This window comes from Anarhichas minor, unplaced genomic scaffold (assembly GCF_050575085.1).
Source record: "Anarhichas minor isolate MPS153535 unplaced genomic scaffold, ASM5057508v1 ptg000074l, whole genome shotgun sequence".
Classification (NCBI taxonomy): Eukaryota; Metazoa; Chordata; class Actinopteri; order Perciformes; family Anarhichadidae; genus Anarhichas; species Anarhichas minor.
This window is the reverse complement of record NW_027466520.1, coordinates 7,380,997-7,408,504: the sequence shown is the minus strand read 5'-3', so window position 1 is coordinate 7,408,504 and position 27,508 is coordinate 7,380,997. Positions and strand designations below refer to the sequence as shown.

Here is a 27,508-nt window from a genome sequence, read left to right as displayed (position 1 = left end):
ATTTTAGGTCACTGGCAAGGCTGTTTTAGGACATGAGCTAATCAGTTTGGGTGTTAATGAACTAATATTATTTACTTGTGTAAAATTGTTAAAACCATAATATAAAATATTACATTAAAAGTCAAAGTCGTGCATTCAAAATGTTAAACGAAAGTGTCAAATAAAATAAAAATAATGGCTTTTTAGTAAACTCTTTTAAGAGTGTCTCATTTATTTAAGACTTTGCATCGAGATAAATGTATAATATAATAGCATCATATCTTTCGACCCATTTTTGTACAACAAATACAAAGCTAAGTTTCAAACGTTGTGTTACCTAGGAACACATGTAGTCAAGGAACTTGTTTTTGACGGACCCTGTAATGTAGCACCGCTGGTCCCATCTTGAGAAGAGAAGGGAGTGCAAAGCAAACCGTCCATATTACCGCTGCTTTGTCAGGTAGTAAATTCCTTTTAATGTAATTGTCATCTCTTATAAAACTATGCTAGAGTTACGTAGACGCGCTGTATACATTAACTGCTTCATAAAACAGTTTGTCACGTTTATATCTGAGGAGTTATTCAGCCTCACAGCTAACACTAGTGTCGACGGACTGCTATTCGCTTACGTTAGATGTGCTAATTTGCTAGTGCTTGGTTAGCAACTAAAACATTGCGTATTTAAAATGACACTTCGCATCCTCGAAAGGTCCTTTAAACTGACTATTGTGTTTGGGCTGAAAACGCAGTTAATCATTACCAGGTGTTAGTATCTCGAATATCTAATTATGTGGTAAAGCTGACAGGATTCTTTGTCTTTCCTTCTTTGCCCTGCGTTTACATGGAGGAGACCTCCGTTTAGTTTATCGTTAGCCACGCCTTTGTAGAGCTGTGATTGGACGGTTGGCGTGTCCGTCAATCACGCTAGGCCGCTCATTGGTTGGCTAACCAGGATGACAACGCCAGTTTTGTTGCTTTATTCCCTGCGTTCAACATGGCCTTCCGTGGCTACTGTTGTAACTTGGCTAACATTAGCTCACACAAGACAACGATGTTATTAGGAACCTTTTAATGGCGGTGCCTTACAGTGACTGAATCGAGCATTAATCCACAAGCTAAATTAGATTATTCTACGGTGCTAGTCTTCGGGATAAACGTTAGCAGGATTACTGTAGCCTCCTCTTGCTGGTGGAGTCTCTCGATAGAAAATGGATGGCGTTGTCTTAAGTGTCGTCCTTCACTAGAGATTAGTAATTTTAAGGCTGAGGTACCCGAACAACTCTAATTTGCATTTCATTTTTTCGCTAGTATACAAAACAACCCACTAGGAGATGTAGACCTAAGAAAAGCCTTTGTTCTTTTTCTTTACAAAATATAATCGAATAGCCATTAGCTTGAGCAACACATTGTAATCACATAATGAGCATGCAGAGGCTCAACATGTGACTTCAGCCTTATTTTATAAATGCTAAATGTAAAGCTACAGTGGGTAAGCTTCAGATGATATTCCACCCCCTGACTGACACCCTCACTCATCTGTCTGCCAGCACTTTTCAAGGTGATGGACCCTCCTGGTGGGGGAGACGAACGGCGGAGGCAGGCAGAGCGTCTTCGTCGGGAGGAGGCGTACTATCACTTCATTAATGAACTGAGTGAAGAGGAGTACCGCCTCATGAGAGACAGCAACCTGCTCGGCACCCCTGGTGAGGAGGGACACATCTTATGTTGCCTTACTTCACATGTATTCCAAACATATGAAGTTAATGGTATACCGTATGTCACAATGTATGATACCAATAATCCGCCCACACAATAGGAGCAGGGATGGTTCTTCTTGACCCACTGCTACTGACGACACTTAACGGTATGCATGTGTTTCTCAGGGGAGGTGACTGCCGAGGAGCTCCGGCAGCGTCTTGATGGGGCAAAAGAGCGAATGTCTTCTCAGCCCCGCACTGAGCAGCGCTCGCAAGCTGCTGATTCTGGAGAACAGCAGGGCGGTAGCGGCGAGGGAGAGGAGAGAGCGGCTGGAGGGAGACGAGGAGCAGGTAGGGAGAAGGGGGGAAGGTCTTTATCTTTATCTTTCCAAATGTGGCTTCCACTAGTAATTATAATGCTCTTACTGATGAAGCTGAGTGCTTTTGAAACATCTTTCACACATTTTTTAGGATAAGTATTGATTAATCTTTTATTTAGTGTGATATAAGCTTTGGCAAGGTTCAAAGAAGGTTGCAACACAAGTACAAGAAATTAGGTTTAGGGAGGAATACATGTTAGTTTACAGGCTTACCCATATTTGTTTTTTACAGGGGGCGCAGAGCCTGGAGCCGAACCATCTAATGGTGACTCATTACTGGAGTGGCTGAACACTTTTAGACGCACTGGTAATGCTACTCGCAGTGGGCAAAGTGGCAACCAAACATGGCGCGCTGTCAGCCGGACCAACCCTAACAGCGGAGAGTTCCGCTTTAGCCTGGAGATCAACATTAACCATGATCAGCCAGAGCCGGGGGAGCATAGTGACACTGTGGACACCGCGGAGCCGCCAGTGGCTGCCGCGAATATAACTTCACCCTCTATACGCACCGCTTCCTCATTCTCCAACCCTCGCCCTTCAACCACGCCAAGGTCAGTCCCGTACCCCACCCCTCGCCCAGCCCTCAGTAGGAGGATGCAGACACGGCGTACACGCAGCAGCACTACCACTCTTTCTATGAGCCCCCCTGCACTTCCTGCACCCGTGGCCTCCCCACCCGCTGCTCAGAGGAGAAGTGCCACTTTGCACTCTTTAGCGCCTCCTCCTACTGTTCCCAACCCTCCTCTTGATCAAACGACACCTTCGCAACACCAAGCCCTGAATGCAGAATTAGAGCAGGGCAGTGATGATGTGTCTGCTTCTTTAGACTGTCCCCGTGTGTCACTGCAGTCTGGGTCTCAGGCCCCAGCAGTGGGACCTGAATCGCGTGGCAGGAGGACTCGATCACGTGGACGTGCACGCAGGGCTGCTGCAGGGGGCGGGGTTTTATCCCGCTTGTCAAGGCGCAGCCGTTCCCCCTTGCACAGAATACCCGTTGCCAGTACCACACCACCATCAAGTAGTGGTGCTGGTGGCTCCAGCGTCCCCACTGTTGAGCCAGGCAGTGGCACAAGCTCTGTTTCCGTGGAGGCGGTGGCAGAACCTGCAGCTCTAGCAGAGCCGGCTGTAGAGACGGGAGAACGCGATAGTGAATCTCATGCAGTAGGAGCAGGAAGTTCAGCGGTGCGGCGGCATCCAACCATCATGTTGGACCTGCAGGTGAGAAGGATCCGACCTGGTGAAAACCGCGATCGGGACAGCATCGCCAGCAGAACGCGTTCTCGTGCCCGGGTCGCTGAGAATACGGTCACCTTTGAAAGCGACAGTGGTGGATTTAGACGCACCATCTCCCGCTCTGAGCGAGCTGGGATCCGCACTTATGTGAGCACTATCCGGATTCCACTGAGACGCATCAGTGAGACGGGCCTGGGGGAGCCCAACTCAACCGCCCTGCGGTCCATTTTGCGCCAGATCATGACCGGATTTGGGGAGCTGAGCTCCCTAATGGAGACAGAGGCCGACTCTGAAACTGTTGCGCCTAGCCACACGGATGCTAGTGTTACAAACAGTAGCACCAGCCCAGCCAGTCGTCTACATACAAATGAGACCGAAGCGGGCCAAGTTGGTACGGGTAGGGTAGATCAGGAGAGGGTGGGGCTGGCGGGAAGTGAGGAGGACCAGGGTGGGCCGCCCAGGCTCGGAGGAGGGGTAGTGAGCACCGCAGAGGGACGAGCCACCAGCAGAGACACCAACAACCTGGTAGAAAACGGTACTCTACCCATCCTCCGGCTGGCACACTTCTTCTTGCTCAACGACGAGGAGGATGACGAACACCCTAGGGGCCTGACCAAAGAGCAGATTGACAATCTATCTACGCGTACCTATGGTCAAGCCAGCCTGGAGGGGGAGATAGGTCGTGCATGCAGCGTTTGCATCAACGAGTACGCCCAGGGCAACAAGCTGCGTCGCCTGCCCTGCTCCCATGAATTTCACATCCACTGCATTGACCGCTGGCTCTCTGAAAACAACACCTGCCCCATCTGCAGGCAGCCCATACTCGCAGTGCATCACGACTGACCCGTTTGCTCTCAAACACAACTATCAAGTTCCTGGCTGGCTGAACTGAGCAGACCCAAGTGGGCTTTGCATGTACATAGCGCTTTCATGGTTTAATTTTTTTTTTTTTTGGAAAATATCCATTGTGTTGAAGTTGAAGAAGGTTGAACCAAAAGTGCGGAAAAAAAGAAAACTATAAATGCAGAGAATTTACAGAACTTTATTTTTTTAGACTTTTGTTTTCAGCAACTTGTTTTATTTTCTTCTTCCTATGACCCGTTCTCTCTGGTCTCCGCCACAAAGCTTAACAGGCCCATGTCAATGGATGGCATTAATGCTTAAGGGAGCTCCTGAAGTCGCTGCTGACTAGTCTCACTTTAACTCTTTACTGTCTGATACATGTGACGTCTCCTTGTCACAACTGGTCCACACAAATCACTTCTAGACTTGCTTTATTCAGTATAAGCTGTAAATAACTCACCACTGCTTGTATTTTGATGGTTTTGACACAAGCAGCTCCTCACATGCCATGTGTTCAGAATGGAAGCAGGAATTATTTTCTTTTGTAACATTCACCATTTTAAAGCTTTGACATCCATTTTAAAGTGTCCCTCTGCAGTTGGTGAAGAAATGTATGATTTATCGGGATCTGTATGATATATGTATTTAATTTTGAAATAAGTTTTATTCTGTATGTCCAGTAGTATTTGTTTAAGCTCTTTCCACACATTACATTTGCGTATAATTGCAATACAGAATTCATCCATAAAAGTCACCCACTAAAATCAGCCACTTTGAAATCATAAACATGATCCATATCGGCAGCACACTTCTAATGACATGTAGAAGGCATGTGATAATCAGGAATTCAGAGATGTAATTTAGTATGAGTTGTGCAATACGGAGAGAAATAGCAGTATTGGTTGTTTTGCTGTTCATTGTTGTTTACATTGTAATGCCTGATTATCATCTCCACTTAAAAACAGTCTTGTTTACCCTGAACTCAGTTTCCTCTTGGTTCCTGTTGCTATTGCGGATCCATACCTGACAGACACCCTGGGACCCGTGTCACAAAGTCTCATTGCGTACTAAGCCCGGTACGTCCGCTGAGCATAGATATAAAGATTAAAAATAGATTTTCTCAACTCAAAAGTCATCTTCGAGAGAATTCTTGATGTTTGGAGCATCTGCTGCAGGGGTGACTCCAAAACTACAATTTTGAGATTCTGTTAACACATGTTAATTTAATAATTGTCTGTCACTGTGCAACGGTTGCAGTGTATTTCAGTTCCAGTGCCAGTGTAACACTTAAATGAGGCAGTGTTAGTAATATATTCCTGTATGCGCTTTATGGTTTTTCTTTACATTACATGCTATGTTGGCATTTCTAGTGTAGGACAGGTGTACTATTGAATTTAACCACCAGGGTCACTTTGAACACCATCAACAGTCCACAGGAGCTGCTGCGTATCTGCAGTTAACATGTCGCTAATAAAACTGCAGGACTGACGCAGCGTAGTGTGTGAGGGGTTGAGTTTGTATGGTTTAATTGTGTGTGTGTGCATGTACGTTTGTGGGGGTGCTGAAGGAAAGGGCCAGTGTCTTGGTAAACCTGGTTCTCGGAAGGCTTCTTTTCAACTTATGTCCACCTTGGAACACTTGGAGAGGGCTGTGTGGCAACTGAGCTCAGAAGTGAATATTTATTCTGTTCCTATTTAATAAGATGGAAAATCGAACTTTTGAAATATGTATTATGTTAAAATGTGATGAGAGTAAACAATTAAGATAAATATGTTACTATGTAATAAATTGAAGACATGGGTTTTCTTCTAACAATGGAATAAAATGCAGCTTTGCTATGCCTGGAAATGCACGGTTTGTGTGTGTGTGTGTATGAGCGCGCGATAGTCAGCTCTGTAGCTTTGAGTGATAGACGTCTTCAGCCATATTGCGACGATAATATGTTCTTTACGTTTCTATAACGGGCAAGCGGATTCTGCGTGGTTTAACCCGTTTCTGTGCACGTTTTGGTGGATTTATATCGCCGTTAAACTGTCGCCGTTGGGGTGAGTGTTAAGCTAAATACGTGAATATTATTGATAATGTGTATATTAACATAACGCTAGCTAATAATTAATTTGACGCCCTCTCATTCCCAACAAGTTTCAGTTGACTGCAAGGGTTAACGTTAGTAGTTAACGGTATATATGACGTTAACGTCAAGGGGTGAAAAAAGACAGAACCCATTCAATTTAAAAAAGTAACACCCTTAACTCAACAATGGTGGCTAACTAGCCAATTTAAGCTAGCGGTTAACGTTATACTGTTTACTTTGCGCCCAAAGGCCTGTGCGCGCGCGCGTCTCATCATACGATGCGCGACCCCGTGGCTCTAACGAGCACCTATAATAAAGCGATGCCATGTATACAGGAAGTTTGACAGTTGTCCTTCAAAATAAAGGCTCACAGATCATTTATTTTAAGCATTTGAATTATCCAGTTAAACTCACTTGTTCAATACAGGGCTTAAACGAGCATTATATTAAACTTATCAATACGGAGATAAATAACAGTATTGTTTGTTTAGCGGTTATTAACAGCATTCAAACACATTGTGACACAAAGGCTGCTTGTGTGTGACTTCAGTCTAAAGGTGGCACCTTTAACGTCACCTGCCAGTTTCCTCTTACCTGCTCATCTTTTCTGGGCTCGTGAACGTTTTGTTAAAATATTAAATGTTCAAAGACATAAACCTGTTACCATATTCTGCTAGACTCGTTTTCATTAAGTAGGCTGTAGCTTTAATCTAGCTATTTTAATGTGACTCAACCTAATCCTATTGGCAATTGTAACGTTAAACATCGCATTAATTCATTGCACTGAATATTTCCTTGGGAGACTTTACGCTAACGTACTTTATTTTGAAAGCAGTGACGGGAAGTAGCGCATTCTTTAGTCCGTCTGACTGGAAACTGGCTGGAGCTGAACGTCTTCATAACATTACCTCCGCGATACAGCCGAAAAATAATGATTCCTGAGCAGAAGAAGCGGCCTGGGCCCGGAGCAGCATCCTCCTGGTCTGTCGGTGAGCCGTGAGCATGCCACCGCTCCAGCCTCCTCGTCCCAGCCTCACCGACACTCGATCACCACCAGCAAGATGTATTTCAACCGGAGACCCAAGAAGATACACAGTGAGGGAGGTAAGCAACAAACAACTTATTTAATCTTTGCTCGATCGAGGTTCCGCTTAATTCATGATCCGTTACTTGAAATCGGGTTGTTATGTCAGTGTTGATAACATGTAATCATATAGGATGGAGCGGCCTGTATATACTCGTGCGTATTTGATATGTGCTCTGCATAATAACGGGTTGTCTTTTGGACTGCGGCATGCATGTGGGGTGACTTGCTGTAAGCCTATCGCTGTTTATCTTTCAGTATCGCTACATTTTTTTTGGCACCAGTTGGGAAAGCAAGGGCAAACCGACCGCAGCACCAGTCATCACTGTCCTTTTTACATCGATACGTGGAGGATCCGTGCTGTGCCTTAACATCACGAAAAGATAACAACATGCGGAGTCTGTTGTGTGACCTTAGTACATATAATCTACTGTATTTCCCATGGCATGATTGTGGTATTATATAATTGTGTTGCCACAGCCTCTAATATCTAGACCTCATGCAACGCATCACATGGGATACTTTGGTATGTTTTGACTTGCCTTAATCATTTCATATATAAACCCAACCTCATATAGATCAGTCCAAGAACAGCCTATTACCTCGCCGAATTAGGATCCACGTGACCGTCTAAAGAGCGGTCCTTATTCTGGGCCCGTCCGGAAATGACACTCACTTGATCTGAACGCCATCCACGTCCAGAGTCTGTATTTACATCTCAGAATTCTCATGTGTTGGAAAGATATGGTTCAGGATGTTGTACAGAGGCCTGGTTCTGCTAGATGCTGTAAACCAAGCTGTTCATTTAAAAAGATCAACCCTCATGAGAAAACGGTATAGTGAGGGAGCATAATCTCACTCTCAAGAAAAACACCTCATAATCTCCGTAGAGTAAGAGTTGAAGAGAGGATGGGGATGTTTAAACAAAAATGATCATATAATTTCACACATGGCAAACGGACATCGGATTAGACATTCCTGGAAGAGAGGGGCATGTGTTTGGCTCATCCAGTGGCTTTTAATAGTGACTGGCATGTTGAAGGGCCGATTTGCTGTTGTATTTGTGTGTGCGTCTGTGTGTGTCTACTATGTGTGTGGCTGCATGCCTCACGCAGCGTCCAGAAATAGAAAGCAGGGCAAATAGTGAGCATAAATGAGCGCCAACTGGGCCACACTAGCTTCAGTTTTCCAGATATTTATTTGTCATTAAAAGAACACACCATTTGATATTTGACAATGACTGCGGCAGCAATTTTTTTTTATTTTTTTTTTACCATAAGACAGGTAAAGGTTAAACGTGTTCAGCACCAGTTTCAACAGGTAAAAGCATGCGTTTTAGAGAGTATAGTGACAACAAAAAAGTCCATAACTCTCACTTTTAGCCATCATATTTGTATTTTTTATTTAATTAGAAAATCAGATGGTCTAACAAATAAGTCACACAGCTGTAAGTTGTTTGAATTACATGTCGATTGTGCTATTTTGACCCAGACATGTAGAGCTTTCACTAGTTCTCTTGTTGTTTGTATCAGATCAGATAATGTGGGATCATTTTTGGGGTTTTCTGTGGTCTAAAAGTTGTGAAAGAGCGTTCACTGTTTGCCGTATTTAAACTACAGGAAGATTGTGGAGGTTCACTCCAGTATAAGTGGCAGCCGGTGTGTACATGTGTTCCCTCCTGGATTCACTAGCTGCCTTTACTGTAATCTCTTGGCACCTGACCTCTTGATTCTTCGCTCTGATTAGCGAGCCAACATTTCCCAGGTGATGACGTCTGCAGCTACCAGTCTGTCCAACACATTTACAGACATAGCAATAGTGGGTGTTACAAATTCTGTCCCACATTTGCGTTTCTAATCGCACCTTTTAATCATGAATCGGATTGTCCACTTTATTTGTATTTAAATGTAAGGGCACATCTTGTCCCTGTGTTGATGTGTCTAGTTTATCTGAGCCAAGCAGCTCATCCAATTGTCAACAATACATCTGTTTTGGAAAGATAATGACTGGTTGGCATGGCTGCCAAGCTTTGGAAGATGCCATTTGGGAGATGGAGAGGCCAAATACACTGCAGCAATGATGTATTTCCATAAACTGGACACAGGGGGGCGCTCCTGCACAAACTACATGGTTTTGGTCAAGTCCATTTCTGTGTGCAACCCTTCAGCCGTACATCTTTCATAGCAGGCATGACTCTCATCTCACTGATAATGCTTCTAGCAACGGGCACGTACAGACACATTTACAGCTCAGCTCATTGTCACACAGGTGTGTTGTGTGCGGTATGTGTGTATATTGACTTGTTGTCTTGTGTGTGTGTTGTTTTCTCCTGCCGCGGCCTGTCACGGCGCTCACAGAGCAGTTAGTGTTGACCACCATTAGGCAGGAGGCTTCTGAACTGCAGGACCCAGGCGAGGGCGCCGGCGCTACCATGCGGTCCCGCCTCACAGACAGGTTTGACAAAAGTGAGTTTGCTCAAATTAGACTGGATGACCTCCCCCCCCACCGTTTGTGTTCCGGAGTCCCACGGTGCATGTGGCCAATGCGTCAAAGCAAAGGCCAGCAGCCAGGTGTCCCCCGGCCCTCAAGAGCTACAAAGTCTGGTTCCCTACTAGACTAGAGTGTCTCTGGTTCTTGTCTGAAAAGGTTAAGACACCCTATTGCTGCTGTGGACTCTGTATAATCTGTAGCTCCTCGGGGCCTGGAGTGATGAACGCTGGACAGGAAGTAACCCCTTCACTGCATGTGCTTGTAGATAGCGGGGTTATGTCAGACCACGCTGATGAAGACGGATCGATATGCACCGGGACCCTGACGCAAAACTTTTAATACAAACACGTGTGCATGCTGTAGAACACTGCACACGCATGTGTGGACATGGCATGCCTGAATACAGTATGTACATGAACACTGCTGCATGTGTGTATGACACATACGTGAGCTGGACTTAGAGAGGGAGTAGCAGCATGTTGGGGCCTTGCATGATTTCTGGCATTATAGATGTATGTTCATCTCTGTGTGAGAGTGCCCATAAAACAGTGTCTGTGTGTATGTTTATATGCATACTTTAGTGTGTGTGCTGCAGTCTCATTTGTAGGATTATCAGGTTATGGATTAGCGGCAGGTGAAGTTGCAGAGCAGTCACAGAGGGGATTATCGTGCTCGTTCACTTGGCTCGTATAAGAGGCTTTCTTGCCGTACCTTCTACTCTTGTTACGGTGGAAAATGGACCCACTGGGGATGCTTTGGGGCTAGGTCCACCGGGACCTGCCAAATAGGGCCCGCGGGTTGCCTTAGAAGACCAGGACAGCCATGGGACGTACGGTTCGCCACGGCAGACGGCACTCTGTTGGTAATGCTTTTCTCACCACACAGCAGGGTTGTGGGCTGGAGAAGAAATCATGTGGGGGAAGATATTTAATCTTTGCAAATTGAATTGATGTTATTGGAATAAGTGAGGCGGTTATGGATCAGTGTTTAGCTCAAGAACACATTGACGGGGCATATGGCTGTTGGAGGATTAAAAGCTGAGACCAGAACCCACCGGCTAACGGTCTGATGACGTGTTAGCCTCTGGGGGCAACGGCCGTTATTTCTGGGGTTGTCGTGTAGGCAGTGCACAACGGATAACCGGACCAAGAGGTCACCGTTTACAGCAATTCTAGACCCGAGGATGGCGTTCAAAGGAGTTGGAAGAGGACGTATACGACCGGATTGTTACCATTTGACACTCAGTAAATGGTTCAAAATCATGGTCAGACGGTAGCTGATGGGTTCTGAGATTGCATTTTGGCCTCTATGAATTCTGCCAATGCGTTCCACCTCTTCTTTTGCTCTCCACAGACACCGTGTGCAACAAAAGCCTGCTCACACGTGATCGGTCAATACTCCTCAGACTACAGACGGAAACCGGAACGGCTCCGATACCGACATCTTGTTCCGTTGCCTTCCGATTCTGCACTCGTATACAGATGTCTGTTTAAATAGAGATCAGTTCGGGGCAATGACTGCAAAAACATTGCAGCCGCGTTGCAAGGTGAGGGGAAAAAGAAAACGCGCTGGGATCAAATATGCACGTTATATGCTACATACTCTGATTTGCTGTGCACGTTCAGCTGCTCAATTGCATTTCGAATGTTTTGACAGAGTATCTGTCCTCAGTGGGGGTTGGAGTGCTTCGACAGCTGCGGATAATTGTAGCTATTCTAGCATAACTGCTATTATGATTAGTAGCTATTATCTCTCTGGCTCATTTCAGCTCTGGGTGTTTGGAAGATGTTAAGTTTATGATTGAATTAAACATGCGTGCATCTACAAAAGCTCTCTTTGTGCCATTTAAAACACAATTCTGGCCGCCGCGCTAAATGAGTGGAGACTGGGACGCAGCACCAAGGCACAGCATCTGGTGAAATATGCTCTGCCATACTGGAAAATGTAGATGAATTATGCAGCTGTCTCCAATACATAATTCAGTAGCCGAGTCTGCTTTTTTTTTTTTTTTTTTTTAACAGTGAAACTTTGGCCTCGGGCCAGGGCAGCTTGGACTAAGCCCAAAAACACAAAGTTATTACTTTGCATATTAAGATTTATGAAGTGTGGATTAGGGACATTGTCTTCGAACGACGCGCGCGATGGATTTAAATGTCTGCATTTCCCGTGTTCTGCTTCCTGGAACAGGTGATTGTAATCTGCCCGTTGTGAAACGTGCGTCTGCTTTAATAGACTTCTAATGACACAGGTATTTGTGTGAGAGAGATAGTAAAAGGGCTTTTAAGCTTCTAATGGACGGAAGTGTGGTTAATTAATGCCTAGGATTGTTTTTAAGAAAGAGGACACCAACCAAATGGGTAGCTGGGAGTGTTTTGCTCGCAGGGCGTGAGATCAGAGAGTTTGTTGAGGCCGGATCAGACTTACCTGTTATCAGACCTATCGTACCTGTCCGGCTACAGCCTTCCCCGCCTCATGTGAAATGGACCTGGCTGTGCTCTGCCGGGGTTTTACTGCTGACTCATCCGCGGTGCATCAATAATGAGTTAAGCAGGTGACTACGCCTCTAATCCATCAGAGACGAGTAACCGAGGCATTGATCTTATTAGAAATGAATCGGCGCAGAAGTGGGCTGCTGAGAAAGCCGTTATTGATCTGCTTGGAAAGATGGAGTCTGGAGGGGTTAAAAGGTGGAGGTAAAGGGGGGGGGGGGGGGGGGGGTGAGGGGTACAGTAGACAGACACAGAGAATGGAAAACATGACATGACAAGTATACAGTGTGCAGCGCCCTTCAGTACTCTGCACCTCGTGTCATCCTGAATCATTTCCTTACAGTCTCTCGCTATCTTGATTGACCCCAGTGACATTTGCAGTGGAGTTCTGTGATTGTGAGTTATGGCTCTGTTAGGGCCAGAGGTAATGGCCTCGTCAGAGATATGTGATATATGAGAGATGAGGGATAGGCTGCTGATTATCATTTTGCTTGGACAGACTTTGACCTTTGCTCTCGGCCTTGTTCAGACACTTTGTGGTTTGGTACGGCACGATACTGAGATTGGAGATTTTAACAGGGATTATCAAGCAGGTTTCTTTTGCAATGGCAGAATGCCAACTACAATAAAAAACTGAAAGTGTACCTCTAATAAATGCAAAAAACAAGGAAACGTTTAAATAGCTAACGTTGCACTCAAACAGTGTGTCATTATAGCCGTTTCCTGGAAACACAAACAAGTTAATGTGTCTTTTAATGGAAAAGTGGAAGTCTGATGTGTCAGCAGTGATAATAGTGCATCCCGGCTGGCTTTCATCTGGGTCGTTTTATAATTCCTCGCCTTCTTTAAAACAAAAGCTTGAGTGGAACATAATGATATTTTGGTTATCGATGAGCAGGGAGACCGACCCGTCTGCTGTAGGATTGTGGTGCTGCAGAAATAAGAGTTTCAGGACGGTGGAAATTCAATCTGCTAAAGCCTGCCAGTGTTTATCCGTTTCTAATTTATTTATGCAATTAGACCGTTGTTGTTTTAACTCACAGCCTCAGTCACAGACAAACACACGCAATGCACAGATCCCAAGAAATGAACCGAACCATCCCAAAAGGGAATTACTATAAACCCAAAATACAGCTGCTCATATTAACAATTGAGCACTACAGGCACACTTAAAATAGTATTATCGGAATACTGAGAGGATTTTGTGAATCACTTACCTGGCTTTACAGATAAATGCACTCCACATAACATTCTATATTTCATTACTGGAGTTGAAACATAAACTACTGAGAAGGATATGATGAGCAGAAACCTGTGGTGGGTGAACACTGGCGTTGCACAGGCATCGCAGTGAAGTGATCTCCTGATGGATGGTTCCTGCTTCAGGGATGTCATCTGACCCGTCTGTCTGACCACCAGACCGCGAGGCGATATCGGGCTTCTGGCCCTTTAAAAGCGGAGCGGCCGGCTTTGCACCTCCGCAGCGCCGAAGGAGCTCCATATGGCTTCTCCCTTGTTGTCTGTGGTGAGCCGCTCAGCATCAAATTAAAAAGGGAGGAGATCGCTCGAATCGCGCCCGGTACGGACTTTTCCGAGGCGGCAGGAAGGCCAGATGACACGGTTGCCGAGCTTGGCGGGCCAGTATCTTTCACCGGGGCCGGGAGCTTCTTCCTCAGCGAGGCCGACCAAGGAGAGAGGAGGCACGGGCTTGCCGCTGCGTCTGTCCTCGCCCAGGTTCGCCGTTGTTGTACCAGCTGAGTAAATTGTGGCGTCCAGACCTATTTGCATTGCTCTCGCTGCCCCCACAATGTCCCCCCCTCCGCAGAAGGCTATACATATTATCCCGTCGTTAGGCGCACTCGAGGATGAAGTACGTCCCGCTCCGGGAGCTCAATGCGTGGGGGCGAATGAGCGGAGATCACGACGCGTTAAAAATGGTCGGAGATGACAAAGCCAGGCGGGCGGGGAGGCAGGGAGTCTGCAGAAGAAGAAGCGTGTTGCATCCTCTTCTGTCACTTTTTTTTTTTTTTGGGGAGGGGGAGGGGGGGCAATTTGTGCCTTTTGCTTAATAACAACCACGATGCGCGCCGGGTGTCCTGTGTGTGTTACATGTGGACAAGTTGACGCGCTGATAAAACAGACTCTGCGTGTGTTTGTTCGCCATTGTGCATCCCTCAGCACATCCATTATACGCGGGGGGTCCCGTGGGCGTCGCGAAACGAGCGCGTGTGCATTGACGGTTCCTGCATAATAATACTGAAAGACAAGGGGGGCGGGGGGGTTATAACAGGAAACGTCATTCAATCGACCACGCCGGGCTTCAGCACACATCAGCATACAGTAGCCTCTAGTACTAATAGGTCGCCTTCGCTTTTGAACCGTAAACCACGTCTCCCGTCTATGTCTCTGTCTCTCTCCCTCTCTCTGTCTCTCTCTTTCGCTCTCTCTCCCTCTCGCTGTCTCTCCCTCTCTCTGTCTCACTGCCTCGCACTCACTCAGCCTCGCCTCTCTCTCATCAATCCAACGGTGCAGGACCTGCTTGCTCGTCCGGCGGTTACCGCAAGGCAGATGATGAGATGTCCGGGACCACTTCCCAGGCGGATCCCGTAGACGCCACCGCGCGGACGGTGCTGCTCAACAGGCCACAGATCACCAAGTTCTGCGACAACCACGTCAGGTAGGTGTCACTGAGCTTCTACCGACTTGCACGTTTCGCTGTGATGCATGTTGTGTAGCTTGAGTGTACTCTGACAAATAGTGGCTTACTTATCATGATCGTAAATGATTTATTTGTTTCCCAAAAGTTTTAATCGGAGCTTAATAAACCACCACAAAGTATAGATATCACCAGACTTCTGAAACCTCTGGTTACTCACCTGATGCTTTGTGCGTATTCAGACCGTGATAAGCTCATCTTGACTATATTTACTTAAATACAAGTTGTTTGCCTGACTGGGGTCAGAGGGCATGGTCAGCTCGTGGGGTTCTGTGTCTTGCTAAAGGGCACTCATTGTAGATATTTACTTTAGAGGGGCTTTAAACCCATTCTTTCAGGTTGAAGGACAACCTGTTACGGCCTGTTTGTATGTTTTTCTACCCAGCATGCCATGTGTGACAAGTAGACTTTGGACCAAGTAGAATTTCCTTCTTCTTTTTTTTAAATCTCTCTCCTAAACAATTATCTTTCTTTTAGTTTAGCCTCAAATCACAGCAACCAAAACATTTAGTTCTACAATTACTACAATTTTGCAGGTGAAACTGCTGATAAGACTCTTTTAATAACTCACCTATTAAGTTGCAACTCTGCAGCTGAGGCTGACCTGAATCTAATAGGAAAGTGCTTTGCTTAACAGCTTAACATTATGTTACTGAGTCGATATTTCCTCAGGAGTAGTGAATATTTAAGGATGCCAATGAAAGCGCCTTAGTTTTGTCTGATTTCTCAGACCCTGGAGGTGTCATTTTTGTAGTCATGACTTTCTGTACTTTGACGTGGACTACAAATCTTGGACCAGAGTGTGATTGTATGATGTATTGATGCTTGTATGTGTAGTGATATGTCCAAGGCTCTCTTTTATAAGCATCATCCCAGCTGTCCTCTGCATATTTAATGGCTACAGCTGTGGTCGTAAATACAAATTAGCAGTCAGGCAAACTGTATTAGAGTTTGAATTAGACAGACAAAAATGTAATTTATACCTTGTCATTACCTTGTTATTAATTCTATTTGTATGTACTAACTGTGCCTGGCGCCATGCGGAGCACTGGGCTCATGTTCTGTGAGTTGTCGTTAGTCGGCTGACATTCGGTGGTCTGCCATTACTGTCAGGAGATTTAATTTCACTTTTGAAAGAACCTTTTTCAGCTCCACGAAAAAGATTAACGCAAGTGCTCCCCGGCTCATCTGATTGGATCACATGTGGTGTCCTGCCCATCGCTGCATGCTGATTGGAGAATAAAGAGCACTCTGATGTCTCTGTGTTCCTGTAACTCTTTAGTTTATGTTTGAAAGGTTCAACAGCCCTTATTGATTTTTCTTAGATTGAAGCCGTGTAGCTTTTATCTGGACACTCAACTCACCTTCTCTCTGTTCCCTAGGTCCTCTACATCCATATTTCATTGTGTGCAGTTGTGTTTATGCAAACTAAGCATTAGTGCTGCTCAGCAAAGTAACCTGCTCTATTATTCTAAGGAAAATACATAAAATGATAATGTAAAGTAGACCATGTTTAACTGAATCACACATTAGAACTGACAAATATTTTACAAACACTTGTATTTTAAACAAATCTACCTGCCTTAGCTTAGAGGGATGACTTGTCTTTGAGCTCAGCCCAGTGTTTCCCTATAACATATGAAGAACACCGACCTTTTCTTTTTTTTATAAAATAAAAAACATGACAAAGCCACACAGCTGCAGAAGAGCATCACCCCTGCAGCTAACAGCTGTTAACACCACCAGCGTGAAAAACTATGAATCTGCCTAGTATAATGTGCGTGTGTGTGTGTGTGTGTGTGTGTGTCCGATGTAATTTATCTTTAATTAGATGAAGGCAGCTTTATCTGCTGGATCATAGGTGTAGTATCACTAACTCTGGGGTTTCAGAGCATCAGGGTCAGGACACCGAGTGTGTGCGTGCGTGCGACAGACTAACAGCTGTTGCAGCTCTGCTTTGTGTGTAATGTCCTGCTCTTTGTAGTTTTGTGTCTGTGTGAGTGAGGCAGACGGAAAAAGCGGTCACGGGTTCATCTCCTAGGAGACTGAACTGTGATGGAGGGGTGCATGCACTCGATACACACACACTATCCATTAAATAAGGACCATCGCAGAAGCTCTAACTTTTCACTCAGGCCACACGGGAAAAAAACAAAGCAGGCCTTGACTTGAAGGTTGAATTTTATTTTTAACTCCTCTAAAAGCTCTTACGGAAGCTTCCTGGCTATAACCAGGCTAATCAATGCAGTTGACTGACAGACAAGTTGAGGTCGCCAAGGTTTCTTGCACTTATTTTATGGAGTGCTGGGTCTTTTTTTAGATTGCTGGATTTAAAGTATTGGTCTATTTAAAGGTGTGATGTGTGTGCACCCGCTAATGGCTCTGTTTGCCCTCTCTGAGCACAATTTAGGTTTTTTTAAATAGATTTTCAAGTGCTGCAACACTAGAACATAAATAGAGTCGGTTATTCAACCTTTTAAGGTTAAAACAAATCGTTAGCACACAATTTATGCATGAATTCCTTCTTTTGCTAATGCGATAGCTGGCTCTCTGCCTCCATCTGTCTGAATGTAAACGTGTTAAATCTCCTTCGTCCTTGTCTTCTTCTGCAGTACGACCAAGTATGGGATTCTCACCTTCCTACCCCGGTTCTTGTACGAGCAGATCAGGCGGGCCGCCAACGCCTTCTTCCTGTTCATCGCACTCATGCAGGTAAACTCCACGAGCGACACGGTAGAGACCGTGATCTGCGCTGTCTGTGGCCCACACAGGCTTCAGAAGACTAATCCTGAGGAGTTTGTGATAAACATCCCAGCATTTCCCACAGGCCCAGCTATTTTTAAAATACTGAGTTATGGATGATCGAGAGTTGTTTTCTAGATGGCAAAAGTTAAGATTTGGTAGATTTTCACAGAAAGCCAGAAGGAGCAGAATAACAGATAAATGAGTATAATGATTGTTTCTATCACAACTTTTAGACAGTTTCTAAACTGAAAGAACAAATTAGATCATAGAAGATAATCACTTATCCCGCTCTGTCGTCACGACATGATCGGTTTAGAGTGATACACTCACTGTACTCCACGGCCTTGTCTAATGTGTTTCTGTGCCATCAATGTAGTGGTGCATTATGGGGGCTTTGAGCTACTCACTATGAGCAATGATTTCTGATATCTGCCTCTCTTGACTCTCTGACCAGCAAATCCCTGATGTATCACCGACCGGTCGCTACACCACTCTGGTCCCACTCATCTTCATCCTCACGGTGGCCGGTATCAAAGAGATCATAGAGGACTATGTGAGTACCACAGCACCACTTGCTATCTTAGTAGAAGTTACTACTTATCTTAAATTGCAGGAGAGAAGGACATTATATTCCTATCTTAAAAGCTAACACTTCTTTATCCGTCTTGACAGAAAAGACACAAAGCAGACAACACCGTAAACAACAAGAAGACAACAGGTATCGTCTGTGCTTGTTAATGTGCATCGACTGTCTGTGCACTTTTCCACGAGTGTGCCTGCGTCTATTTGTGTGGGTTTTGTTTTCCTTTCATGGCTGAGTGAATGGCTGTTGTCTGTCTGTCACTCACTATAGTGCAGGCCCCAGACAAAAAGTTTAGTCCCCATGAATACTGTATGAGTGTCGCTCTATAGGTTGACTGATGGCCGTGTTGTCCTTGTCTCTCAGTGCTGCGGAGCGGAGCCTGGCAGACGATCATATGGAAACAGGTACCGGGATCATCACACACGTCATCTTTGTTGCCCTCTCATTCATCACTCCCGCGCTTTAGCCTTCCTCTCTACCGCCTCACTTTTTACAGTTCAGTTTGAACGTACTTCATTGCCATGAATGACATCAAATAATGCTGTAAGAAGAAGTGCCAGCTTAAAAGATACATTTCTTTTCAAAATGGAGAAAAAAACAGTACGTAATTTAGCAAATTAAACTAAATCAGTTAAAGCAAAAGCATTCAAATAACGTAGGCATGAAATGCTGCAAAATAACGGTCTCGTTTTGTCGGGGATTAACATTTTCAATTTCTTTGCTTATTTTATTATTAAATGGTTCCATTTGTCTCAGGAGCTACACTTCTGTCTGTCTCACCTGTATAATTTCTCCTCTTTTGGTTTCCATGCAGGATTTGTTGTGTTGCACTTCTTGTTTACTCACTCAGTCTGTTTGTTGAGGATCTGTCTGTGCTGTGAATCCCTGACAGTAAATACACAATATACTCCACATAGGAAGGTCTTGTTAGTTTAATAATAAAGCAGTTCATCAGGACCAGTTAGTCTCATGTCATTTCCACATAAAGCTTTTTCTTTTTCTCTGCCAAGTTAAAGTTACCCGAGCAAAATTAACTCTTGGTTTTTTCACAGTACAACACATTTTCACTGTATGTTCTTATGTTCTTGCATAACTATTGACTGGAACTGTGTTCTTCTTCTTGAATGTACTCATTAGCTGAGTCCAGCTGTGTACAGCCGTGCTCCAGTGGGTCAAATCAAATCAAACTTGAGTCTTTGTTGAGAAGGAATGCAGCCCCCTTGTTATTTAAGGTCAGAAAAGGGGAAGGAATTTGTTCCAGCTGCCCCGCTGATTCAATAACGTCTCCATTAAACAAAGGTGGTTACAAGTAGTTTCCCAGAACGCTCCCTTTTGTTGAGAGGAGAACTCGGTTATAAGTGCCGCAGGAATATTTCCCAGTTTTTGAAAATTGATTTTTTTTTCAAAAACACTTTTGTCAGGCTAATATTGAATGGCTTCTTTTTTCTCTTCTCCTTTTATTTGTCTCTACATTCTTGCAGTCTTTGAGTCTTAGTCTGGTCTGCCTCTGTTGCAGCCTAATCCCAAAAGTTCAAAAGCTCTGCACTGCTGTGCTCACTGTCTCTTTATCTCAAGTCTTCCTCTCTTTCTATTTGCCGCCTCTGGATTGGTCACTTATTAACCTGCCTCTTGTTTCCTCTGTTTGTCTCCCTCCTTTATGCCCTCCCATTGCCCCTCACCCTCTTCTGCCGTAACACCCCTCTTTCTCTTTCTCCCCACCTTTTCTCTCTCTCCTGCTGTTGCACTACTGTGTCCCGGCCACCAGGTGGCAGTAGGCGACATAGTGAAGGTGACCAATGGCCAGCACCTTCCAGCTGACATGGTTATTGTGTCCTCCAGGTCAGACCTCAGTGTGTATGAGTGTGCGTGTCTGTGTGTGAGCACACATATGCCTTTGTGTGTATTTATCTGTTAATCTATTTGTTCTAATTGTTTGTTGCGTGTTAAACTACTCTTTAGGGCGGCAACTTATGATGCATTTTCATCATCAATCAATTTGTTTGATAAATCGTTTAGTGTGTAAAATGTACTGATTAATTCCAATGATTGAATTGATTATTTGACAAAATGCTCATTGACTGATTTCCCGTTGATTGATGGATTAATCATTTTAAGCACTACCATTTTTGTCGACGCCTCTTCTCTACAGCGAGCCGCAGGCCATGTGTTACACTGAGACCTCCAACCTGGATGGAGAAACCAACCTGAAGATCAGACAGGTGAGACACGGAAGCACTTGGTCAGTGAGGAATTTCTCCCCCGATTTAGGTTTTAATAGAAAGTATGTGTTTTTTATATATTTGTTACAGTTAGGATGCAAATTAATAAAAGATGTTGAAAAATGTTGCCATTGGCTTTCGCGGCTTGATGAAGTTCTCCTGTTTTTTATTAGTGTTAGACCTGTTTTGTCTCATGAACTTTGCTTTTCAGTAATGAGAAATGTACTTTGTGATAATCCTGACTTGTCATATTTCATTTTCTCCAGGGTCTCACGCTCACAGCTGCTTTTCAGACTCTGGAGGATTTCATTGCGCTGTCTGGTCGTTTGGAGTGTGAAGAACCCAACAGACACCTGTATGACTTCACTGGCACTCTGCGGCTGGAGAACCAGAAGTGAGACACACACACACATAGACAACAAGTGTATTGTCAGTGTTAAATGCTACATTTTGTTGTTAAAGTTAGTAGTATTCAAATAGTATCTTTGTATAAAATAAGACAACAGGATACAACACCCATCCTGTTGACAGCAATTTCCTTCTGAATGCATCAAACAAAAATGCAGGTTGAACCAAAAGTTGTATTAATCTCTCATGTTGTGTTTGTTCCTTGCTCTTCTCAGTCCAGCTCCTCTGGGTCCAGACCAGGTGTTGCTGCGCGGCGCCCAGCTCAGAAACACGCAGTGGGTTGTGGGAATTGTTGTCTACACTGGCCATGACTCCAAACTGATGCAGGTAAACCCAGCGTCTTGTTTGAATACAATAAAATCCTGGCTTCAAAACAAAATGAATTTAATATTTTTAATAATTATCTTCCCTCTTAGTGAACTTAACAGGAATAATTCAGAGCTTTAGCTGCTGCAAGCGGACTTCTTCCCAGTGAAACTATTGCAACTCAATGAAACTGTGCCATCGTCCAGCATGGTCTTGATGCGAGTGTCTCTGTGTTGTATTCATTGACCCATCCACCCGCCAGAACTCCACCAAAGCACCGCTGAAGCGCTCTAATGTGGAGCGGGTGACCAACATGCAGATCCTGGTCTTGTTTGGCATCCTGCTGGTCATGGCCCTGATCAGCTCTGTGGGCGCCGCCATCTGGAACGACAAACACACTGAAGATTCCTGCTGGTACCTGTCCAGGGCTGGTGAGAACACACACACACACACACACACACACATACTGCATTTCACAACCAGTAACTTAAGTCTCCTAACGGCAATGAGTTGGCATTAACACGCATTTTAAGGGTCCGTGAATAAGTGATGATTGTGCGTTTGTGTAGGTGACATCTCCACTAACTTTGCGTATAACCTGCTGACGTTCATCATCCTGTACAACAACCTGATCCCCATCAGCCTGCTGGTCACTCTGGAGGTGGTCAAGTTCACACAGGCCCTCTTCATCAACTGGGTACGGCCCGTGTGTGTGTGCGTGTGTGTGTGTGTGTGTGTGTGTTGTAACACATGTTTTCCAATTAACTTACTCTAAGTAGTCAAATATTTCTGATCCCTTTTGCTTTTGCTGTGTTTTTTTCCCCTTCAGGACATGGAGATGTACTACGCAGAGACAGACACGCCGGCCATGGCTCGAACGTCCAATCTTAATGAGGAGCTGGGTCAGGTCAGTTCCTCCCCCTCCTCTTAATCAGTGGCTTTAGGATGGGAAGTAGGCCCTGGGTTACCATGACATACACACTCAATCAATACACACCTGTTAAATGTGCTGCGTTTGCTTACATTATTTCCTCTTCTCCAGGTGAAGTATCTCTTTTCAGACAAGACCGGAACCCTAACCTGTAACATCATGACCTTCAAGAAGTGTACTATTGCGGGAATTACATATGGGTCAGTCATCTCTCTTCTTTTTTTATAGATTAATTCTTTCCTCTTAGCTCTGCCTGTCAAAGGAGCCATCTTCTAAAATATAATGAACTCTGCCACTAAATGCGCTTTAGTAGTAACCTTTTAATCACTAAATATGAAACTAATTCATGCCTTAGACTTTCTTGTAATACTCTTCTGTTATTATTTCAACTGACTGAACTCTTACATGCTTGAACAAATGAACTAACCAACTCATCAACTGATTGGTTCCTCATTCATCACTGCAGCCACTTCCCTGATCTCGAGTGTGATCGTTCAATGGATGACTTCAGGTCAGTGACCGTCTCATCCATCTTCCCCTCTCTGATATGCTTTTCTCCATTTTAGGATGTGCACGTTTAAAGAAATGAATGTACTGTGTATGCTTTGATCAGAATAATACACAAAAAGTTGACAATAATTCACTGATTTCAGCCTGTTATGCTATATGAATGGTGTTTTTTCTACACAATATTAGATGAACTCGTGCCATAAATCTGTATTTCTTGTCTTCACAGCAATCTGCCGTCCAGCGGCAACAACTCTACAGAGTTTGACGACCCAACTCTCGTCCAAAACATCGAGACCCATGTAGGTGTCTCTGAAGCGATTCTCATCTTTCTTTATCTGAAGCAAACCTATTCAGCCCCAAAAATGACGTCCACTCCGTTTGTATGTATGTGTTCAGCCTACGTCACCTCAGATCTGTGAGTTCCTGACAATGATGGCCGTGTGCCACACGGTGGTCCCAGAGCGAGAGGACAACCAGATCATTTACCAGGCCTCTTCTCCAGATGAGGGCGCGCTGGTCAAAGGGGCCAAAGGGCTCGGTTTTGTCTTCACTGCAAGAACCCCACATTCAGTCATACTTGAAGCTGTAAGTGTGTATCTGCCTGTTTTACTGCAGGAATCGCTGCTTTAAAGCAAAGTGAACGTTTTGTTCTTTGTTTCAGAGAGGAAAAGAGATGAGCTATGAGATACTAAATGTGCTGGAGTTTTCCAGGTAGGCTAATACTCCCCATAAATGTTCTTCTCAGGCAGTAAATAACTGTGTAATACAAAACTAGTGTGTTTTTGAAACTGAGACACTGTTTCCTTCACAGTAACCGCAAACGCATGTCTGTGGTGGTCAGAACCCCCATCGGGAAGCTACGGCTGTACTGCAAAGGAGCTGTATGTGTATCTCATTATGACTGTGATTCAGCTCTGCTAATGTCCTTTTAACATGTTTTCAATAATGCTTATTTTGTTGTTTTGCAGGATAATGTAATCTTTGAGCGTCTGACTGAGGCGTCCCAGTACAAAGAATTAACTATTGCTCATCTGGAACAGTTTGCTACTGAAGGTAAGAGAGAAAGAAGAGGGAGGGAGGGGAAGCCAGAGTTGAGTTTCTCTCTGTTTGAAAGGTGCTTGTTTGTTTCACTGGTGACATTGCTTGATCCCACCTCAGAGCCATCTTTCCTACGTTTCCTCCATCCACTCGCTCCCAGTTAGAAACATAATCTGTTCCCCGTGATCTCACTGATTGATCGTCTTATCCTCCTCCCATCCGTCCAGGACTGAGGACTCTGTGTTTTGCCTATGTGGACCTGGAGGAGGACGCCTACCAGGAGTGGCTAAAGGAATACAATCGCGTCAGCACTGTGCTCAAAGACCGCGCTCAGAAACTAGAGGAGTGTTATGAACTACTGGAAAAGGTAAACACACCAACAGTAGACATCACTACAGAAAATGAGATGGTGTCCAACCTTCTGTGAGATGTCTTGAAATCAAAGCAGAGAGCTGAACATTCTTCATGTCGTGAAATTCTTCCTGACTCATACTCCTACAAACACACGCTGCATGTTGGCCAGCAGGTGGCAGAGTGGCTCCATTGATTCCCACACTGCAGTAAACACAACGTCCTTCATTACTCATCATGTTTGTAAATTGCGATACACGAGTCTTTTTAGCAGAATGTAAAGACAGATACTGCTCCTTCCTAAAGGGATGGGCGTTGTGGACGTCTTGTGTTGGTCATCAAAGATGTCACTGATTGGAGAATAACAAAGTAACTTCGGATGAGAGCATATTCACACGAGAGTTGAACTAATATGTGGGCAAACCAAGGATTTAGAGTGGAGAGTCAAGGTGGGAAGTAAGTGAAGAGGAAGCAGTTGCAGGAGGAGGGGAGCTCAGACTGGGAGACCACATGGGTAATTACCTTCACCAGTGTGCCAAAAGCCCCATAAACTGGAGTCCACAACACAGTAGTGTTAACTTGTGTGTTTGTGTGTGCGTCTGAGTGCGTCTAATGAGGGTACACATGCATTTAAATGCTGAACAAATTAAAGCCAGAGGGGGGGAGGTAATGGGTTACTTTTTGGCACGAAGACACAGAGTTGGTATATAGAGGTCTAAAATGAGCTGCTGAACTTGCTGGCATCGTTGTCATCCTCTAGCTAGATATGGATGATGAGAGAAAGAGCCCTCACATACAGTCTGGGGATGTTGCCTACATATCATTTATTTTAACCTACTTTCCTCTTTCGCCATATTTTGTTCTCATATTCTCATAATCTTGTGTTCCGCCAACAGAACTTACTTCTGTTGGGCGCCACGGCCATAGAGGACCGCCTGCAGGCCGGCGTGCCAGAGACCATCGCCACTCTGATGAAGGCCGACATCAAGATCTGGGTCCTGACCGGAGACAAGCAGGAGACTGCCATCAACATAGGTGAGAGGGAAGCCTTTAAACTACACACTGGACAAAATGTGGGTTAAAGTCACAGGAGGGAGAGTTCTGTCCCCCAAGCGGCTGTGGGAGGGCTTTCAGTGGAGTACGTGCCAGTAATGGAGGCGAATCCAGCGACGGTGTGGAAGTCCCCTTGTCTCTGCAGCTTATTGAATAACTGTTTGAAGAATATTTGGCATTATGTGTGCCATGAAATGCCAGACAATTAAGCGAAATGTGCCAGTGGTACGCAGGGCAGAAGGGACTTAAAGTTGCACAGGAAGTTTGTGGCAGATGTCCACAAAAACAACACTTACAAATAACTTTAGTTTAAAAGTTTGGACACTCTCTGAGACTGTACTGTGCCAATTGTATTTCTTTTTCACACACCTTTATATGATTGACCAGCTCTATATGCCAGTAGCAGTATTCAGAATAATTGTTTTGCTGTGTTTTAATTGGTGCATGATGTAATTGAACTATGCATAACAGACTACAATAGAGATACGATGATGGCCAGAGGCTGATGGAGGAGAATAGCTGTGTGAGAGAATGGAGCAGGATTTCGCAAATCAAGTTTTTCACTTGTGTTTTGGGTTTGAGTAAATCTAATCTCTCCCCCATCCCCCATTCTCTGCCTTCCACTATCTGTCTCTCAGGTTACTCCTGTCGTCTGGTGACACACGGCATGTCCCTCGTCATTGTCAACGAGGACTCTCTGGATGTGAGTAGACCCTCCTCTTCCTCCTGCCGATCTCGTTGATTCACGTCTGTGTACACTATGTACAGTCTTGGGACTGTGTGTGTGTGTGTGTGTGTGTAAAGGAAGGAGGGGGTTAAGTAGTGGGGTCTTAAGCAGGTTACTGTGGGAACTAGGGTGTGGTCCACAGCCAGATTGGTGGGTGGGGCTCTTTGTGTGTATTCACAGGTGCAGGTAATTAAAGTCTCTGGTGTCCCTTTGGAGAAAGGGATGAAAAGAGACGCGTCGTGAACTATCACTTCTTTCCCTCTCTCTTTATGCCCCTCTCCTTCTGTCTCTTGCACATCATTCACATACAGGCTTTTTTTAACGATCACGCGGTTTTCTCACTCTATTTGTGTCTCTTTATCTGACCTATTTCTAGCTAAAAGCCAGACTGTACGTGTGTTATGTTCCTGTGGCTATTTAGAGTGAGCTCTGAGATCTCTAAATTCGATTTCTACCCTCGTTATGTGTTCTTTGCGTTCGGGTTTCATGTGTGTCTGCTTAACCTAAGTGGCTTGATTACTGTCATGTGTCTTTGTGTCTGTCTCTCTTTCACACACTTTCGGACTCCATGTGTGCTTACACACACACACACACACTCCCCGTGTGTTCACTTTTATAGAGTTTGTTTATATGTGAGACGGGGGGAGATTATGCCTCCATAAAGTTAAGCGCCGGAACTGTGTGTGTGTGCGCCTGTGTGTGTTTCTGTGTGAGGGCCTGTTGGCCCAAAGAGGGATTTTATTGGTCTATAGCATGATCAACACAGCATTAGAGACCTCTATGGGGTTAACATTGCATCCAATAGGAATCCTGTGTGGAAGATTTTAATGTTGGTCATCATTTAAAATGCAATTGCACAATTTCACACCTATAATACTTTTCCTTCCTGTATTATGCCAACTTCTAGTGAAGGAAATAGTTGTGATGTTACATAAACATGCATCAAAGTGGCGTCCGGCTGGTCAGAAGCCAGACGGCGTGCACGGCTGCGTAAGACGCTGAGTAAGCTGAGCTGGACGGGGTGAACATTTCATGTCAGGTTAATTCAGGTACTTCACCCTGAGAATTATATGCGATTAGCACAAGAGGGTGAAAGCTAATAGAGTATAAGTGGATCATTCTTAACACGGTTTGGAAGGTTTTGTTGCTGCTCTGTCCTCCGTGTTTCATCACCGGGGTTCCCAGGGTCATACAATTCCTGGAAAGGTTATGACATTATAAAAATGATCGGAATGCACATTGTTTTGGCTAAAACCCTGTATCGCATACTGTACTGTTCCAGTAAACAGTTCCACGTCTGATTGCTGTCGGGTCAACATAGTCTGGGTTGGAGGATGAAACATTTGGTTCTAACAGGTGATCACATTAAACAAGTTGTTTCTTTCATTTTCTTGCCCTGCCGTTATTGCTTATACATATTTGAAATTCTTGTGTATAAGCTTTAATTGCCGATCTTCTTTGGGGAATTCTTCTCCAGAGATTGCACATAGACTTAGTTAGATCCAATGGCACATTAGACAAGAGGTTTTTGTTTCATGACATAAAGTCTGAGCACCAAGACGTTAGAAAAGAGAACTTTCTAAACCCTTTCATTAGAAATATTTTCAAGCCCCCAAAAATAAATTCTTCTACAGCTGAATGACTTGTAATGA

At 44.6% G+C, this 27,508-nt stretch overlaps 2 protein-coding genes across 7 annotated transcripts in view; both read left to right on the top strand.

Annotated features, from left to right (window-relative positions):
• The first annotated feature begins 352 nt into the window (after nt 1-352).
• rnf6 (ring finger protein (C3H2C3 type) 6) lies at nt 353-5,113 on the top strand. The gene is made up of 4 exons (XM_076080319.1): nt 353-439; nt 1,527-1,682; nt 1,863-2,027; nt 2,289-5,113. Exons 2-4 carry the CDS (start codon nt 1,541-1,543, stop codon nt 4,130-4,132), a joined length of 2,151 nt encoding a protein of 716 aa, XP_075936434.1. The 5' UTR covers nt 353-439; nt 1,527-1,540; the 3' UTR covers nt 4,133-5,113.
• Nucleotides 5,114-6,045: 932 nt separating this feature from the next.
• The window catches only part of atp8a2 (ATPase phospholipid transporting 8A2), a 43,155-nt gene continuing 21,692 nt past the window's right edge, over nt 6,046-27,508 (top strand). The window contains exons 1-25 of one of the 6 annotated variants that reach the window (XM_076080317.1): nt 6,046-6,177; nt 7,042-7,310; nt 9,648-9,755; nt 14,769-14,946; nt 17,598-17,697; nt 18,185-18,283; nt 18,403-18,448; nt 18,677-18,717; nt 20,079-20,152; nt 20,463-20,532; nt 20,799-20,926; nt 21,156-21,267; nt 21,509-21,677; nt 21,816-21,943; nt 22,076-22,153; nt 22,289-22,377; nt 22,644-22,688; nt 22,914-22,986; nt 23,084-23,272; nt 23,349-23,398; nt 23,499-23,568; nt 23,656-23,740; nt 23,953-24,092; nt 24,973-25,111; nt 25,768-25,832. In XM_076080317.1, coding sequence (XP_075936432.1) covers nt 7,268-7,310; nt 9,648-9,755; nt 14,769-14,946; nt 17,598-17,697; nt 18,185-18,283; nt 18,403-18,448; nt 18,677-18,717; nt 20,079-20,152; nt 20,463-20,532; nt 20,799-20,926; nt 21,156-21,267; nt 21,509-21,677; nt 21,816-21,943; nt 22,076-22,153; nt 22,289-22,377; nt 22,644-22,688; nt 22,914-22,986; nt 23,084-23,272; nt 23,349-23,398; nt 23,499-23,568; nt 23,656-23,740; nt 23,953-24,092; nt 24,973-25,111; nt 25,768-25,832 — 2,319 coding nt within the window. In that variant the 5' untranslated portion in view covers nt 6,046-6,177; nt 7,042-7,267. Of the gene's footprint in view, nt 6,178-7,041; nt 7,311-9,647; nt 9,756-14,768; nt 14,947-17,597; nt 17,698-18,184; nt 18,284-18,402; nt 18,449-18,676; nt 18,718-20,078; nt 20,153-20,462; nt 20,533-20,798; nt 20,927-21,155; nt 21,268-21,508; nt 21,678-21,815; nt 21,944-22,075; nt 22,154-22,288; nt 22,378-22,643; nt 22,689-22,913; nt 22,987-23,083; nt 23,273-23,348; nt 23,399-23,498; nt 23,569-23,655; nt 23,741-23,952; nt 24,093-24,972; nt 25,112-25,767; nt 25,833-27,508 lie in introns of those variants that run through there. The other 5 variants (XR_012949403.1, XM_076080314.1, XM_076080316.1 and 2 more) reach the window with 5 other exon arrangements.

What these genes read in the sequence shown, in the direction of transcription:
- rnf6 (XM_076080319.1), top strand. Translation starts at nt 1,541, where the DNA reads ATGGACCCTCCTGGTGGGGGAGACGAACGGCGGAGGCAGGCAGAGCGT. An exon ending in CAACCTGCTCGGCACCCCTG is followed by an intron (nt 1,683 to 1,862) that starts GTGAGGAGGGAC and finishes TGTGTTTCTCAG; the next exon opens with GGGAGGTGACTGCCGAGGAG. An exon ending in TGGAGGGAGACGAGGAGCAG is followed by an intron (nt 2,028 to 2,288) that starts GTAGGGAGAAGG and finishes TGTTTTTTACAG; the next exon opens with GGGGCGCAGAGCCTGGAGCC.